General features: G+C 41.3%; 1 protein-coding gene across 1 annotated transcript; it reads right to left on the bottom strand.

Moving 5' to 3' along the window:
• Positions 1 to 14,273: 14,273 nt before the first annotated feature.
• On the bottom strand, positions 14,274 to 18,356 carry irx6a (iroquois homeobox 6a). The gene is made up of 7 exons (XM_060837729.1): positions 18,291 to 18,356; positions 17,174 to 17,428; positions 16,923 to 17,035; positions 16,378 to 16,688; positions 15,485 to 16,045; positions 14,896 to 15,009; positions 14,274 to 14,437 (listed from the first exon to the last, which is right to left on the bottom strand). Exons 1-6 carry the CDS (start codon positions 18,354 to 18,356, stop codon positions 14,897 to 14,899), a joined length of 1,419 nt encoding a protein of 472 aa, XP_060693712.1. The 3' UTR covers positions 14,274 to 14,437; position 14,896.
• Positions 18,357 to 18,775: the final 419 nt, after the last annotated feature.

Below are 18,775 nucleotides of genomic sequence, written 5' to 3'. Positions count from 1 at the left end.
AAACCTCTGATGGATGCCTAAGACATGAAGAGACATGTCAGTTTGTAAAATACCACACAAGTCACCCCTGCAGCCCTAGAAATTGCCAGTTGCAAAAATGTTGAATGCCTCATTTACAATGAGGGTGACAGGCCTGCAAATACTCCCAAATCCAGGTTAATAAAAATCCAAAGTGTTTCAGTGACTGCCTCCCAAGATAGACTCAAGCATCCCTGACATTGCCAAGCAGATATGTGGAAGGAGTCTGTCCACATCCTGAAGACCCGCTGACAAACCAGTGACCTTTCACTTTAAGTTGGAGATAGTGAGAACTGCAGATGCTAGAGAAAGTCAAAAAAATCACACAGCACTAGGTTATTTGGAAGCACTAGCTTTCAGAGCGCTGCTCCTTCATCAGGTAGTTGTGGAGTATAAGATTGTAAGACACAGAATTTATAGCAAATGTTTACATTGTGATGTAATTGAAATTATATATTGAAAAAGACCTGGATTGTTTGTTAAGTCTCTCATCTTTTAGAATGACCATGTTGGTTTCAGTTCTTTCATATGTAAATTGCAAAACCTTTTTAAAAGTTACATTCTCAAGTGCACTTTAACAATTGATTAAAAATCACACAACACCAGGTTATAGTCCAACAGGTTTAATTGGGTGAACACTAGCTTTCGGAGTACACATTTTTTACAAACCCACCGACTCCCACAGCTACCTGGATTACACCTCTTCCCACCCTATCTCTTGCAAAAATGCCATCCCGTATTCCCAATTCCTCCGCCTCCGCCGTATCTACTCCCAGGAGGACCAGTTCCACCACAGAACACACCAGATGGCAACCTTCATGAGAGACCGCAATTTCCCTTCCCACGTGGTTAAAGATGCCCTCCAATGCATCTCGTCCACATCCCTCACCTCCGCCCTCAGACCCCACCTCTCCAACCGTAACAAGGACAGAACGCCCCTGGTGCTCACCTTCCACCCTACAAACCTTCGCATAAACCAACTCATCCGCCGACATTTCTGCCACCTCCAAAAAGACCCCACCGCCAGGGATATATTTTCCTCCCCACCCCTTCTGCAAAGACCATTCCTGCCATGACTGCCTAGTCAGGTCCACGCCCCCTTACAACCCACCCTCCCATCCTGGCACCTTCCCCTGCCACCACAGGAACTGCAAATCCTGCGGCAACACCTCCTCCCTCACCTCCATCCAAGGCCCTAAAGGAGCTTTCCACATCCATCAAAGTTTTACCTGCACATCCACTAATATCATTTATCGTATCTGTTGCTCCTGATGCGGTCTCCTCTACGGGACGCCTCCTAGCAGAGTACTTCAGGGAACATCTTCGGGACACCCACACCAATCAACCACACCGCCTTGTAGCCCAACATTTTAACTCCCCCTCCCACTCTGCCGCGGACATGCAGGTCCTGGGCCTCCTTCACCGCCGTTCCCTCACTACCAGAAGCCTGGAGGAAGAACGCCTCATCTTCCGCCTCGGAACACTTCAACCCCAGGGCATCAATGTAGATTTCAACAGTTTCCTCATTTCCCCTTCCCCTACCTCACCCTAGTTCCAAATTTCCAGCTCAGCACTGTCCCCATGACTTGTCCTACCTGCCTATCTTTTTTTCCACCTCCACCCTCCCCCTGCCCCCAACCTATCACCTTCATCCCCTCCCCCACTCACCTATTGTACTCTATGCTACTTTCTACCCACTCCCACCCTCCTCTAGCTTATCTCTCCACACTTCAGGCTCTCTGCCTTTATTCCTGATGAAGGGCTTTTGCCCGAAATGTCGATTTTACTGCTCCTCGGATGCTGCCTGAAGTGCTGTGCTCTTCCAGCACCACTAATCCAGAACCCAATTAAACCTGTTGGACTATAACCTGGTGTTGTGTGATTTTTAACTTTGTGCACCCCAGTCCAACACTGGCAAGTCCAAATCTTAACAATTGGTGTCATGTTGGCCCAGATAAGGCATTGATGGTGTTAACTCCCTGTGAGGCTGTCTGTGCCACAATGGTCAGACTGATTCTAATCTAAAAAATGGAATTTCAGAATCTTATATGGATTCATGCAGGTTTTTGGCAAAGTAAAATGTAATTCTGCAAGTATAAATTCACCCCACAAACTTATATGTGGATGTGTGGGTGGGTGTGTGTGTGTGTGTGGAGGTGGGGGGGTGGGGGGGGGGTGCGGGTGGAGGTGGGGGGTGTTATGAGTGTCTGTAAGATGGTGTGTGTGTGTAAAAGAGTTTAAGTCTGTGAGAGGGTGTGTGTGTGTGTGTGTGTGTGTGTGTGTGTGTGTGTGTGTGTGTGTGTGTGTGTGTGTGTGTGTGTGTGTGTGTGTGTGTGTGTCTGTATAGTGTAGTGGGGTCACCTGTAGTGTAACATGAACCCAAGATCCTGGTTGAGGCCTTCGCTCATCAGCTCCTGCTCAGCCACTTTTCGGTGGGGGTTGCCTGTCCCTGATGATTACGTCTCTCCCCATTAGTTTCCATAGAAAGTATGTGTCTCTACATAGCTAGGCTACAAATAGTTAGCTTGGCAACTTGGAATATTGGAATCATATGCAAATTTGTATCTCATCTCAGCAACACCTGTGTTTCAGGGCTACCACGCTATCCATTTAATTAGCTCCATTACAAAGTGTAAATCTTAGACTTTCATAATGAAGCTTGCAATAATGAAAGGTAACACTGAAACTTATTATTGTCCAGTTTTTTAAATCTGACTATGGTTTACTAAGGAGATAAATATTTGTGATTTTCTTTGCTTTTTATTGAACTTGATGGAATATTTATGTGTATGAAATATTCTAGCAAAGTTTTGAACTATTTGGTCCAGCTAGATGTATGCTTCCAGTACATTTAGTTTTCCTTCTATTCATTTCAGACCTAAGTAGAAAAGCAAGGATGGTCATCACTTACAAATTTCAATGTATTTAGAAATAAGATAAATCAGAAGAATGGTGACATTAGTCCTGTTTCATATTCATCTTTACTTTCAATAATGAGTTTTAAATGCAACAATTGATGGATCGTGAGAAATCCATGTTTAATGTCCCCGCAGACAGTGTTATTCAACTATTAAAGCCTGTGTGTTGTTCTTTGAATATTAATTGTTTGATCCTACATAAAAGCTGGCATGATGCCAGTATGTAGTGATAATCCCCCCATCAAGCTGTTTACTGCCCTGTTTCTTATTTATAAACAGCACAAAGATGGTTGTGATTCTAATAGCACATATGAAAAACAGATAGGTCACAGTAAATCTGCCTATGCCTTGTTTGAAAGTTCCACACTTAGCATTTTTTCCTAATTCCTTGGGCTTTCAGTAAATATGAAGTTTCTCAGACTGTGTGAAACCAATTTTCTTTTCCACGTCTATCTCACCTCAGTTTCAGTTTCAAAGATTGCCAGCTGTCGTTGTGTACTTTATAAGGTTTGGAAGGATTATTGCAGAAAGGGTCCTTTGTCATCTACCTCAAACAACAAGAAGCCCAGTCCATCACAATTTAAGGTGAGACTTTCATTCGATGATGTCAGGCTATTGAGACATCCACAAATTGCTTTGCTTTCTGCTGAACAGAAGCCCTGTTTGTTCTTGTCACATTGCAGTTGTTATATATTCATATTGATTAACACATTAAATGTATAAACAATGCAAAAATGTTTACTCTAATTGCATTTCAGACCAAGAATATCCAGTAGTTGTTTCTATAATTGTTATTCCACGGTAAATGTAGAAAATCCACAAAAACAAAGTATTCAGACCTTGTTTTTTCTCTTTACTTTCAAGTTCTTCCTTAAGTTTCTTACATCTTTCCTTCTGCCTTCCATTTGACAAAATCCCTTATTAGTTCAGAATGCTTCAGGTAAGTTTTAGAACTATGTTGACAAATTAGAGTTTACTTTGACTATTTATTGCTGACTATTTAAGTTTTGAGGAGATTCTCCCTGAATTTTAACATTTCTCTTTGTTCTGTTGTTTTATTTATATGTACAATGTAGAGGGAGGGCTTTAATTGTCCTAATCCTTTGTGCATGCTTTGCCTGTAGAAAGATCCTTGACACAGTGTCTGCAGATGCTTCATCCTGATCTGTTCCTTCTGACAATTTTTTTTGAGAGTACAAAGTTAAAAAACACACAACACCAGGTTATAGTCGAACAGGTTTAATTGGAAGCACACTAGCTTTCGGAGCGACGCTCCTTCATCAGGTGGTTGTGAAGGGCTCGATTGTAACACAGAATTTATAGCAAAAATTTGCAGTGTGATGTAACTGAAATTATACATTGAAAAATTGATGGTCTGTTAAGCCTTTCAACTGTTAGTTTCAAAACTATCACTGTATTCTAACAGATGAAAGGCTTAACAGACCATCAATTTTTCAATGTATAATTTCAGTTACATCACACTGCAAACTTTTGCTATAAATTCTGTGTTACAATCGAGCCCTCCACAACCACCTGATGAAGGAACGTCGCTCTGAAAGCTAGTGTGCTTCCAATTAAACCTGTTGGACTATAACCTGGTGTTGTGTGATTTTTAACTTTGTACACCCCAGTCCAACACTGGCATCTCCAAATCATTTTTAAGAGTGGTAGTTTGCTATTGTTTACCTTAGCTAACACTAGATTCAAACCCAGGTGGGTGGTGGTAATCTGAACTAAATACTAGCATGTTGAGCCATTTGCCCACCTCACAGTTATCCTAATATAAACCTGCATTATAATTTTGTAAAAGACAGAGAAATTAAAAAATTTCTCAAACGTGTTCGGGAATATTTTTACATCAGTTTGTTTTCAGTTCAATGGAAAAGGACAAAACTCAAACAACACCAGATTATAGTCTAACAGGTTTATTTGAAATTGCAAACTTTTGGAGCTCAGCTCCTTCCTCAGATGTAGTTTGATAAAGAGGTGTAAGATGCAGTATGTATCAGCAAAAAGTTAACAACTTTAAAACCAGCTACCCTTTTTGAATCCTTTAATCGGTTAGGAGGTAGACTGCTGATTAAAATGCAAAATCCAGATTCCTTTCACGTCTTTGTCCCTCAATAATTAAAGGTTTTATCAATGTGACATCTTAGGTTAAACAATGCACTTTGGGAAGCATTGCTGAGTCTAATTCTGTGGAATGAGGTGGAGTAAGTAGATCAAGTAGGGGAATACTTAAGGAATGGTAAACATAATATTGTAAGGTCTAGGTTAGCCACTGAAAATGAATAAGGAGTAGTTCGTTGAGGGAGGGCCAACTTCAGTGAAGTGAGAATTAATCTAACCCAAGTAAATTGGAATCAAAGATTGATGAGATAAACTATGAGTGAACAATGGGCTGCTATTAAAGAGGAGATGTTTGGCACAGTTGACGTATATTCCTATGAAGGAGAAATATAAGACAAAAAAACCTACTACTCCCTGGATAATGAAATAATGAATGTGAACCTGAAAAAGCGTGTATAAGGAAGATGTCAAGTTGATTATACAAGTAAGAACCAGGCTAAATATAGAGAAAATTTGGGAGCTAAAGTATAAAATGAAATAAGAAAGGTAATGGAGAATGAGAAAATCAGCAGCCAAGAGTAAAGAGAATCTAAAATTCTCCTCTAGGTATATAAATAGTAAAATGTTAGTAAAAGCATTATGGCTGAAGATAGTTAGAAAGATAAGACAGCAAAAGAGAGATTTATGCATTAAGGCAGAGCATATGGCTGAGATACTAAACAAGTACTTTGGAGCCATCATTACCAAGGAAGAAGAAGTTACCTCCTGCCTACTTTAATGACCTTTCAAACCCTTATTTAACAAGAATTGACCTGCCTCTGCCTTAAAAATATTCAAAGCCTCTGCTTCTACCTTTAGTTTCACTAAGAAAAATCCAAAAATTCATGATCCCCTAAGAGAAACACATTCACCTAGTTTCCGTTTTAAATGGGCATGCCTTGTTTTTTAAACAGAGGCCGCTAGTTCTAGATTCTCCCACAACAGGAAACATCCTCTCCACATCTACACTGTCAAGACTCCTCAGAAATTTTTATGTTTCAATTCAAATCACTTCTTACTATTCTAAACAAATACAAGTCTAACTTGTCCAACGTTTCCTCATGAGACAACCTGCTCATTCCATGTATTAGTCCAGTAAAACTTCTCTTAATGGCCTCTAATGCATTTCCATCCTTCTTTAAATAAGGAAACCAACATCTTGCACAGTACAATCTCATCGGTGCTCTGTGTCTCTGGAGTATCACCTTCCTATGTTTGTATTCAATTTCCCTCATGATAAATGATAGCATTCTATTAAGTTTTCCTAATGAGTCACTCTACCTGCTTACTAACCTTTTGCAATTCTTGTACAAAAACACCCAGATCCTTCTTCATCTGGAATCTCTGCAATATCTCACCATTTCGATAATATGCTTTTTAAAAAATTCTTCCTAAGATAGTAACCTGTTTTTTTTCAAAATTGTTAGAAATTCATTTGTTAGTTGACAATGTGTTAATTATGTTCATTTTTATGACATACACAGAAAACAAAAAAAGGAACCATTGGTAGTTTGAGTTGAACTAAATCAGGTTTCAGTTGAGATGAATCAGGTGTCCATTTCAGAAAGAACAGCTTCATCCTGTCAAAAAGGTAAGTTGGATCATGAAGTCTCTAAGCGTGAGAGTTAGTGTAGAAGGTTTCAAGCTGTCAGAAGTGAAAAGAAATTTCTATCAAAGCTGGAAACTGTCATCTAATAAGAAAGTAAACCATTTATACAGGAACAACACTTTACTTGGATTGAGTACGGAAAAAAAAGTAGCTTGGGAGAAGGTTGAAATGTTATTTTGCATTTTATGTTATGATTGTCCTTTTCTCACCTTTGCACAATAAACATACATGCTTTAGTTAAAGACCATTGTTAGCTTGCTTACAAAATCTTAAGTGACTAAAACCCCAGAATTCTGACAGGTGTTTGCTGTTTGTGTAAATGATCTGGATGAGAATGTAGAAGGCATGGTTCGCAAGTTTGTGGATGACACCAAAATCTGAATATACAGTGAAGAAGGTTTTCTAAGGTTACAAAGGGACCTTGATCAAATGAGTCAATGGGCTGAAAAAGGGGAGATGGAGTTCAATCAGGAGAAATGGCGTGGCCGGTGGCGCAGTGGTTAGCACTGCTGTCTCACAGCGCCAGGCACCTGGATTCGACTCCAGCCTTAGGCAACTGTCTGTGTAGAGTTTGCACATTCTCCCCATGTCTGTGTGGGTTTCCTCTGGGTGCTCTGGTTTTCTCCCACAGTCCAAAGATATACAGGTTAGGTGAATTGGCTGTGCTAAGTTGCCCATAGTGTTCACGGATGTGTTGGTTAGGTGCATTAGTCATAGATAAATATAGGGTTGGGGGATGTGTCTGGGTCAGTCACTCTTCAGAGGATTGGTGCGGACTTGTTGGGCTGAAGGGCCTGTTTCCACACTGTAGAGATTCTATTCTATTCCATAATTATGATGGTAACAAACTGCAAAAATTAGACTTATTATCTATAAAGTCAGCTTTTACTCTGGGGTCTGACTTGTCTTGTATTGTCATCAGCTGAGATCATTTGTTCCTGCATGAATTATCAAAACTGGATCAGATGGTGGAAATTACAAAAGCACAGTTCATAATCTTCCAATCTTCCTTAGTTATAGTGCAATGCCAAAAGACTGGAGAATTGCAAATACTCAAAACAGTTTGCAAAGGTCAACCCTGAACTGTAGGAAGTCAGTTTAACCTTGGTGATGAGCAGACTTTTAAAAATGATAATCAGGAGCAAATTTTTTTGTAAATTCTATCATGGGATGGGTATATAGCTGTTCTGTTCTCCATCCTGAAATGCCCTAAAATGAATTGTTTGCGAGGCAAATTTCAAAGAGCGGTTAGGAATCAATTATGTTGCAATAGATCCAGATCACATGTAGATTAGATTGGGTAACAATGACAAGTTAGCTTTCCTAAAGGTCATTAATGAAACAAGTGGAGTTTTTACAGCAACCAATAGTCACATCACTGAAACTCACTTTCAGTTCTAGATTTTTTTGGCTGAATTTAAATTTCAGCAGCTAGTGGGGTTTGAACCTGTGTCCCTAGAACTTCAACTCGGCCTCAGGATTATCACTCCAGAGGCATGACCACTACACCACTACTTCCCCAAAACCGTCACTTAGTTAAATATGGATTAGTTAAGGAAAGCCAGCATGGAATTGTTAAGTGAAAATCATATTTAACTAATTTGATTGAGCCTTTAATGAGGTAACAAAGGAGATTGTTGAGGTTGATAAAGTTGATGTCATCTATGTGGACTTCCAGAAGGCATTTGATAAAGTATCACATAATAGATTTGTGAACAAAGTTGAAGCCTATAGAATGACAGAGATAGTGACAGCATGGGACCTGATTTTGCTGAACAACTGGAAAAAGAGAGTGGTTAATAATGATTGTTCTTCAGACTGGAAGAAAGTAAAGGATGGGGTTCATTATTAGGACAATTGCTTTAACAAATTTACCAAATAAGTGCAGAGGTAGACCATTTATCTCCTTAAATCTGTTTCATCATTCAATAAGATCAAGGCTAACCTGTTGTGTTTCAAATTCCCATTCACATCTCAATAACCCTTGGTTCCCCTGAGCAACAAGAATATCTGACTTGAAAATAAAATCAATGACTCCATTTCCACTGCCTCCTGAGGCAGAAAGTTCCAAAGTCGCACAATTCTCTGTAATAAAAGAAGTTCTCCTCATATCTGTCCTGAAAGGATCAGTTCCAAAATGTGCTGATGTAAGAAATTATCTTGACTTAGTGACTTAGAAGTCCAGGGCATAATTTTGAAATTTGCAAATGGCAAGTTCTTGGAACTATTGTGCAGTGTGAGGAAGATAGTGAAAACAGTAAAGAAGATGTTGGCTAGCTAGGGAAATGAGCAGACATGTGTACCTTAAAATTTGAGGCTCAGAGCTGTAAAATGATATCTTTGGTAGGGAGCATTAGAAAAACCAATATGACAGAAAGAATATAATTCTAAAGCAGTAGATGGATCAGGGTTGTATCCATGAAAACCATTGCAGATAGCAGGTTGAAAAAGCAGCTTGTGTGGCAAAAGAACAGTGGCATAGGCTTTATGAATGGAGGCTCAGAGTACAAAAAACAAAGACATTATGGTGAAATTTATAAAACACTGGCTTAGAGTATTGCATCTAATTCTGTGCACCACCACACATTAGGAAAGATGAAAAGGCATCCATAAAGGTGCAGAAAAGGTCTACAAGGAAGTTCTGAAGATGACTATTGTTAGTTGTGAATAGTTTGGAGAAGCTGGAGCTTCCTCCCTTAGAGAAGAAAAGATGAAGAAGAGAGTTGACAGCGAGTTCAAAATCAAGAGGGATCCGGACAGGATAGCAAGGGAGACAATGGTCCAGTTGGTGATAGGGTCTAGAAGCAAAAGACAAAAAGCGGCAACATTTTCACACAAAAGGTGGTGCATGTATGGAATGAGCTGCCAGAGGACGTGGTGGAGGTTGTTACAATCACAGCATTTAGCAGGCATCTGGATGAGTATATGAAGAGGAAGGGTTTAGGGGAATATGGACCAAGTGCAGGCAAATGGAACTAGATTCATTGAGGATATCTGGTTGGCTTGGACGTGTTGGACTGAAGGGTCTCTTTCCATGCTGTGCGTCTCTATGACTCTATGACACTGATTTAGAGTGATTGGCAAAAGAAACAGAGATGACACAAGGAAAATAATTTTTACACAGTGCATAGTTAGAATCTGGAATGTACTTCCTGAGAGTTTGATGGCAAACATTTCAATCAAAGCTTTCTAAACGGAATTAGTGAATCCTCAGAAAAGAGAAAGAAATTGCAAGACTACAAGAAAAGGTTGGGGCATAGAGCTAACCACGTTGCTCCTGCAGGGACCCAAGACAAACATAATGGGCCTCTTTTCTATGCCAGAGCATTCTATAATTCTATTCTAGATATTTGTTGCTGCTTTATTCCTGCAAAACAATTGAACTGATTTAAAATGCTTTAGTAAATCCTCCTGCAATGTTATTTGGTTTGAGGAAAGACCTAGGTTCAAATACTGATCTTTTTTGCCATATTTAAACCAAATTCAGAGTCCATCAAACTATAGATAAATTTAAGTACTGTGAGATTACAACTCACTTCACTGGGATTAGGTCTGAGTGTATCAGACTATTGTTGTAACATAAACATAGATATTCATGTTGGAATCCACAGTTACCTCAGTAGGAAATCACTGGGCAGAGTCCAGGGTCAGTGGCATTTATACTTCTACAGACCTCTGAAGTAATTCTGCATGTAGTGAGATTTGACAATACTGGTGTATTTATTTTTCTTAAATCTGGAAACAAGATAGAAGGTCAAGGCTCCCTCTGAAGTTTGACCAAATACTATTTAACAGTGCAATATGAAACCATACTCAAAAGGCAGAGTTTTTTTTGTTGGTAAGGTTGGAGCTGCAGTGAGGACTTGTTCCAGAATTTTGGGGATTTTTTTCAAGGAAGCCTGGGTGGGCCTTATTTGCAATGATTCTATGCTTGTAGATGAATTTTCCATTTATTGTTCACCATTTATTGATGGACCTAATACAACTGGTGGCGTGACAATGCCCTCGAACGTCTTGAGGCCGAATGCTATAGTTACTGTGCAATAGTTTTTATTGTTAGTTGATGTTGTCCATCTTCATGGGAATCCTAAAGTAAATAGGTGGCCTACAGTGCAATCATGTCCACCTAAGACTGGAATTTGCATGGTCCAATAAGGCCTGTAGGAGAAAGTGAGGACTGCAGATGCTGGAGATCAGAGCTGAAAATGTGTTGCTGGAAAAACGCAGCAGGTCAGGCAGCATCCAAGGAGCAGGAGCGTTGACGTTTCGGGCATGAGCCCTTCTTCAGGAATGTGCTGATTTACATTAAGGTGAACTTGGCAGTATAAATGGAGCATTAACTGAAATGAAATGGTCTCTCGAGGTAGGAGATTCTGAATCTGAATGAAATTACTGGAGACAAGTTTTTACTTGGCCACGAATAATTTCGTGCAACTGATAATTAAAACTATGTATAACCTCGCGTGGCTGCAAGCGAGGTTAAAAAAATACCGACGGAAGGACCAGTTAGTATAGGGTGAACGAAACTGCCTCTCAAAAAGGAGGACAAATCATAATCTGCAATTTACTCAGGTGGCGTACAGTGTTTCTGTAGAATTATTGCAGCTGTGCTAAGGAACATAGATGCATGGATGGCGCTGGGATTTGCTAACAAGATTAAGCATACCTGTAACTCGAATTTTTTTCAACCTTCAGAAACAAACGTGTAAAAAAATGCGTTGTTGGAAGTTTATCGGGAGTAGTTGTACATAACTAAAGCCTACAGCAAGCACGGGGTAGGGGTAGGGTGGAGGTGCGGGGAAAGGAAGCAAAGGGAGGAGGGGGCACGTCCTTATATTTATTCCGTACACGTCCCACTGTGTCCAAACCACGTAAGAACTTGCAAGAAGCCTCAGAATCAGACTAATACTCTTTATTACATGAACTAATCCCTTCCAAATCCGACTTGAAATAATGTTTATCTTTTGCCAGCTTAATTTCCCAGCCTGAAATCCCTGGGTCAGTCCCAGCATCAGATATTGTGCCATTTCGACAACCTCGTTTAAAGATAACTGCCTTTAAACCAAAACTATATATACGTATATAAAATAGTGTATTCAAACTACAACAAAAGGGGATATTCATAATATAGAAATGTGTAAGGGCACAGAGAAATCTTACAACTTATACTGAAGGAAGACTTGAGAGTTTCTGATTCTTTGTAGATCTCAAGTTGTAAGATATCATTTAAAATCACATCTCTCGGCTGGACAGCAGTGGATATATAGTCACCAAGGTTACTGAAAACACGTGGGCGCTTTCAAAATGAATCGTAATAAAAATAATGTTGATTTAATCTTTCAGATCTTGATCAAGTTTGTGAGCAATAGACATTGCCCGAATATGATCATATTTGGATTTTAAAGGAACATTAATAATTATTTTAATGATTTGGGTTTACTGTAAAACAAAATCCAATGTTAACTTGAACGAGCTGGCTTCCGGGCTTGTTTTGTTCAAATTAAGTACATTGTAAAATTATAATGACGAGAGTAAATTCAGAAGGATCACAGATCCCCGTAGGCAATAAATACCTGTACTTGTAGGTGGAAAACATCAAGTGAGCGCCTTTGCAATTTAGACCATAGGTTAACAAAAACACTTGACACCAGAAGTGTCATAATAGGATGATGTCATGTCTTGACGTTAGCACTGTCCACTTGAAATTGGTGAGACAATATGAGAACCCCGAACACTGTTTCAATCACTGTACCTGTTAGTGTAGCGTGAGTGGGGATAGTTTTCTGTAATGAACTTTTCTCTGCCAAACACTATGCGCGAGAATTTGGTGCTTGCAGCACCAGGCTCTGTAAGATTCACTGGGCTGTCTCATTAAACTGATCCTTTAGCACTGCGGCCTTTCCCTCTGCCGCATTGGGTTGAGAGGCTGCAATGATCACAAAATGGAAAGTGATAATAACAACAGTAAAAGTATTGATTGTGATCTGATTTAATTCCGCAACGTATAGACACACTTCCCATTTTAGGCCACGGCTCACTATATTCAGCATCTTGAATAAAACTGAATCTTAAAAGAATCGAATGCATCAAGGCTGCACAAAGAGAGTGCACCAGACTAATATAATGCTGCAACTTCTTACATTATTTATCTTGAGCGTTCTCTGGTGATTTGGACGTCCTGTTTAATTGTAAAGTAGGTAAGGGCTCTGTTTCCTACAAAGCGTAGCATTTGTTGAATTTTTTTTTGTATTTAATAACAATTCCAAACTTGTCCTTTGTTAAAATAATACTCCAAATGAAACAAGCGAATTTCTTCTTTTGCAATGAATTTCTGAAAGTTCGCTTATGTCTTTTGGCGGTAAGTGAGGGAGACGTGGTTACATCTAAAACTTGGGATTTTATGTTGCACCTTTTTATTCCAGAAGAGAAGATCGTAGAAAGAGTATGTCTCGACTGCAGCTTTAGGTTATCGCCATATCTTTTCGATTAGGTGTGTGTGGGTCTTTGTTTTAACGCTTTGGCCTTTAATCTCAAAAGCAGATCGGTTTGAATCCCTGAAGTGACTAACACAAAATCCAGTCTTTATAGAACCCTGTAATCAAGGCACGCGTTAGCCCTACAACATTGCAACTTTCTTTGCACAGAAGGACAAAGGGGAATTCTTCTCCTAATTCTGTCCTGCCTATTTTACTCTGACGAACAGTATACAAGCAGAGCTGTCAGTCCTAATTAGTAGCAAACGACATAGAAAGTTGTCGCTCTGTATCCGTGTATGTAAAGTGCACAATGAGCGCCCATTGTTTGGGGTTTAACCGACTGAGTTACACGCTCTGCATTTCAGCAATTAGGAGCATTCCATAACATCGCAAAATGCTTTTTAAAAATCTCTGCAAACTGTTAGTGTAAAATGGTAAATGGTCAATGAAATCACAATTGCAAAATATTTCCCCATGTCCTTTAATTGTTGCTGGGGAGTTGTCAGCATCTTGATCGAATGTACCGTACCGGACTCCTAGTGGGAGAACTCAAGGGGGAGAGGGTAATAATGTGGGACATTTTCAAATCGTTACTTGCAATTGAACTTTTTTTAAAAAATGTTGAACGCTGAAACCATTCCTTACAAAAACAAGATATCTATGTAACGCTTCGGCAATTTATATGATTAATTTAATTGCATAAATCATACCTTCGTTTGTAACTAGGTCACCGTGAGTCTGCAGTTTTTTTTACAATTATCACATTACACAGGTTTGACAAGTGTAATTTATTCCCATTTCACAGCACAAACTAAATAAGGTGGCGGGGCTGGGGCGAGTTGAAGGTGGGGGCGATGTGGGACTCTAATGTAAACCAGTATACGTATCTGTATAAAACGCAAAATAGTTTTGAACCAAAGAGTAAATTGCAAACAACGCGTGCTCCAATTAAAACGGTAAAAATAAATCGAAAACCAAAAGCAATGAGCAGCAAGATGTGAAGTGCTTTCATCATTATTGTAAGGTATATTTCGTCGAACAGCCCAACGGCCTCCCCTGATTCTTGTACATTTTTTCCCGAGTTAGAACAAGTAAGGAAAACCCATTGGAAGCGACCTTTCTGTTTTCTCTTGAATGGGATCATTAGCCGCTGGTTAAGTCAAAGCGAATCAGTTTTACAGTCAATGCCAGTGCTCGGAAGAAACGGATCCTGTCTCATTTCCAGTGTATTGTCAATCACTAGTGCATACAATAAAAGGAGTTGTGCGGCATCCACTTGGTCTACAGCGTCCTGGTCTAAAACAAGCCTGTTTTGTTTTGAAATAAAAAAAAGTATATGTACATATGAGTATGGCACATTTAACGATAAAACAAAATCGTCAATCACGCAAACCACTTCTGAAAAGGTGGAATTCCCAGCACCCCCTCTCCCACCAACATCAGCAGGCGGTCAATATGTCGAATTAGAAATGAAAACAAAATTCGGAATAAAGGTTATATTGTTTTACATTGCATTTTAAGTGTCCCCAGTGACGGACACGTTTAGTTTCCGATCAAGCTAAGCCAATGACTTTGAAGCAACTTTCAAACCCAGTAAAGCTCATCAGCGTTAGGCCTGGTTCTGCCAGCATGGCCAATATTTCCTGGATCCTGGAATACCTTCACAAGGGCATTTCACATTCCATGCAGAGACCCAACAGTGTTCCCGGAGAAAGAGCCCTTTAGGAACCGGAAGGGTTTGAGTGGACCATGAAATGTCACCTACCTCACCTCTTCAGGACAGGCCTGAAGGCTCTCCTCAGCTTCCCCTCTGGGTGCAGTGGGCATGTTTCCGTCATCTCTACTGATCCCACGTCAGATTTCCCATGCCTCAGAAATCCTGAAAAACACAACCCCTTTTACAATATGCTCACCGCTAATTATTCGACAATTAACAACTCGAAGTGACCAATCCTCCTTTCACAACCATGACTGAATTCATACACAGTCATGGAGATAGGTGCGTGCTTTCTGAACTAACTCATTCACTCTGGAACAAGAGCCTCTGTATATCTGGTTATAAATGTGGAAGTATGAGGTAATAAAGCACAGTTAATAAAATAATGCCGTAATGTTTAGACTGAAGTCGGTGAGGGGCGATTTATAGCGTATGCCAAGGTATAGTATCATCACCAGGTCTACTAGAAGTTGTGTTCAGTGTAATTAAGAGATGCCTTCATTCGCATCTTGAAAATAACACACCACAGAATGAAAAAAGGGCAAGTTGGGTTGTGACCATCTCTCCCGCTGCCATTCTGGACCGTGTTAAAGACAAGAGTTGATGTGACTGGAGAAAGTTAATGTGCAGGAGGTACCTTCAGTCCCTGATGTATACTGGCAGTTGCCTAGTGCGGGGTAGGAAGCACAGTGCAGCTGACCAGTGGCCACAAGCGTTTGTAAATTGAATGCAGAAGTTCTCAGAATGCGGGCTGCATGTGAAGAGTCTCGGAGAGATAGGATATCATCGACTTGGTTGACCGTGGCCTGGCTCGGCCTCACCTCGGCGCAGTACCGAACTGTCCGCGACTGGCCGCTCTCACAAGCCACCAGAGTGTTGGAGGCTGCTGTGTGTGCTAGAGACCAAATCCTCGGCTTCTCTGCTGTCCCAAAGCGCTGCTGGAGACTGGTGCCTGCCATAGAAACTGGTGGCTTATTGCTGATGGCTTCGAGAAAGTGTGGGGCGAGGCTGGAATCACCCTTCGAGCAGGAGAATGTGTGCGGATTGTCTGGAGGCGACACGTTACGGTCACTTCCCTCCACCAGCGCTTGCCTTGTACCGAGGCCGCATGGGGGCTTGTCTTGGTCCACTTTTCCCGATTCCTCATCGTCCAAATCCTCCAGATCACTCAGTCTCAACTCTTTGTCATCTCCATATTCTTTCTCATCTGTGTAGATATTCAAAGAGATTAGTATTGATCTCTGGAACACGGAAACATTGAACTATCGAACGGTTGAAATATCTCATTTCAATTCGATTGTTAGAACAAACCTGAGTCATCATTTCTACAAGAGGGTTATCATGTCTGGCATCTACAAGGTGTCAACTTTCTTCTTATAATGTGCTCTTATCCTCTGTTAGATTTCTGAACCCATTTAAGTTGGCTAAGTTATGTTTAACTACATCGGCTGCAGACCATCAACCGACCCAAGAACATTTCAGGTCTTCTTCAAACAGTGCATGACAGCGCCATTGCAAATGATAGCCCACCTTTCGCCCCGCTCTCCGCACTGTATTGGTCCCCGTCTTTTTTCTCGCTGTCCTCTTTCTTCTCGTCCCCCCCTTTGTTTCTCGGGGACCAGGTCATCTTGTTCTCCTTCTTCAGCCTCCTCCTGGCGTTCGCGAACCAAGTGGAGACTTGAGTCAGGGTCATCTTGGTGATGATGGCCAACATGATCTTCTCGCCTTTGGTGGGGTAAGGGTTCTTCCGGTGCTCGTGAAGCCAAGTCTTCAGGGTGCTGGTGGTTTCTCGGGTCGCGTTTTTGCGCCGAGAGTTGCTGCTGAAGTCCATGGTGGCACACCTGAAACCAAACAGAAATGGAACAAAATATAGAGAGATCAAGCTGCATTTGGAAGTAAAAGATAGAACATTGGAAACTAAAATGTGTATAGGCATTGGGCAAGGAGCAAATACACTGGTCAACAAATGGATTTAACTCCGAATTACCATCAGAATACAACACACATTGCCTTAGGTCACTTTAATTGTTGCTCAGGGTTTCAGTATTATTACTTGTCTTGATGAAAGGTCTTACCTGTCATACTGGTACTGCCCCAAGGAGTGGTCATACGGGTAGTAGGTAGCTGCTGCAGCAGCAACTCCCGAGTGTAAACTCCCAGTGCCATCTTTAATTTCATACTGGGAATTCTGTAAAGGGGATGGGACACAGGGAGAAGTGCACACAAAACAGTCAAGAAGTTGTGTTTGAAATGAAAGCATAGCTCAGACGCGAGAGGAGACGGTGTCAAGGAATCGCAGGTGGATTGGCCCAAGGCTGTTACTCACCAGGGAGGAGTACAGGGCTGAAGAGTCGGTACTGTACGCCAAATAGTTCCCGTAGCCCTGGCTGGCTGCAGTTGCATAGGGAGAGCTGCTGTACATGCCCAGGGCCGCGGCGGCCGCGTTAATCTCCGTCCTGGCGTTGGTCAGTAATCTGTTCTCATAGGGAGGGCAGCAAACAGCAGCTTGGGCCGGCCCTTCACTCACGGGTCTGGAGCTGGCTTCGCAGCACGTCGCTCCGGGACTGGCCGACACGAAGAACTGGACGGAGGGAAATAACCGAGGCAGCAAGCGTCATTTCAGCAGATCAAAAAACATTGTAAAGTGCAGGGAAATGCGAGGTGGGCGCAGCAGTCCCTATGGCTTGGAGCTGAATTCATCAAAGCAGCATAAAGTGAGATTGCAACAGAATAAAGGGGGAGCAAGTGGAAAGAGTTTGCTTGGCATCGTTGTACTGTGGAATTGTGAAGATAAAGACATGTAAATTATTGAGGGAGCCGGAGAGAAGAGAATCTCAATGTGGAATGCCTTTAGATTCTCACTGAGGCGGAGGAGGGAAGTACTTAAAGGAACATGCACTTGTACCTAATACAGCGAAGAGAATGGAAACTATGAAATAATGATTGAGCGGACAGGCAAATGACCACACTCCATGCAGTTTGGGGAATTGGGTTGGTTATTAGGAACGGCCAGTTAAGTGCAAAACGCAGTCAAGCTAACAAGAAATGCTGAGCGCCGAGATAAGCACCTGGAGGAAACGGTGTCCCCAATACAGGGCAAATGTGCCAGGTTTCAACATGGCCCACACAATCATACATCCCAAAAGTAACTTTACCCAGTATACAGTGGAACTTATTGTGGTGTGGAATTAAAGCACAAGTCAAGAAAACGCATTCATGGTACTTTGCAGAATAGATTGCACGCTTGGAGAAGACAAACAGACACATTCACCAATACGACCATGAAATAGAAAATGTAGTGTGAAAATCCAGACTATATGAAAGGGGGAGGGAGTTGGTATCAGGTATTCTAAACTGAAACAGGACCTCCACAAAAACGCAACGTGCTAAAGAATACAGGGCACCCAGAGTGTAGTCAGTATGTAATGGGCGTCCGTTCTTACCTGGGACGCTGTGTTGTAGGGATATCCAAATTGAGAGAACGACATCACTGCTCCCTGTGCCACCATAGGAAGATTTCCTCCTGATAGTTTGGGGAGCAAATCCTAGTTCAGGACGCCCCTTCTCCCCGGTACATGGCCTTTGACTTCATTAGAAAGGATTCCAGTTTAGAAATCGGAAGGCGCCGTACACTGGCAGTTCAAAGCTTACCGGTGTTCATCTTAAGGAATGGGTTAGGGATGAAATGTAGCCGAAGAGGGTTAAAAAAAACCGGACGGAAGTGCAAGCCTGCTCTAGAGGCTACTGCCGGTTATAATTTGCCACTCTCCTTCCTTTCCTCATCCAGGGAAAGGTATCAGAGTGACGTCACGTTAATCCCGAATCGGCAGGACAGAACGGATAGCACGGTGCTTTTTGCCAATCATCTGCAAGGTGGAATATTCCTAGATACACTCAACACTTGGTTCTCCTGCTCTCCCTCGCTTTC

The sequence above is a fragment of the Hemiscyllium ocellatum genome, chromosome 17 (genome assembly GCF_020745735.1).
Source record: "Hemiscyllium ocellatum isolate sHemOce1 chromosome 17, sHemOce1.pat.X.cur, whole genome shotgun sequence".
Classification (NCBI taxonomy): domain Eukaryota; kingdom Metazoa; phylum Chordata; class Chondrichthyes; order Orectolobiformes; family Hemiscylliidae; genus Hemiscyllium; species Hemiscyllium ocellatum.
This window is presented reverse-complemented; position numbering and strand designations above follow the sequence as displayed.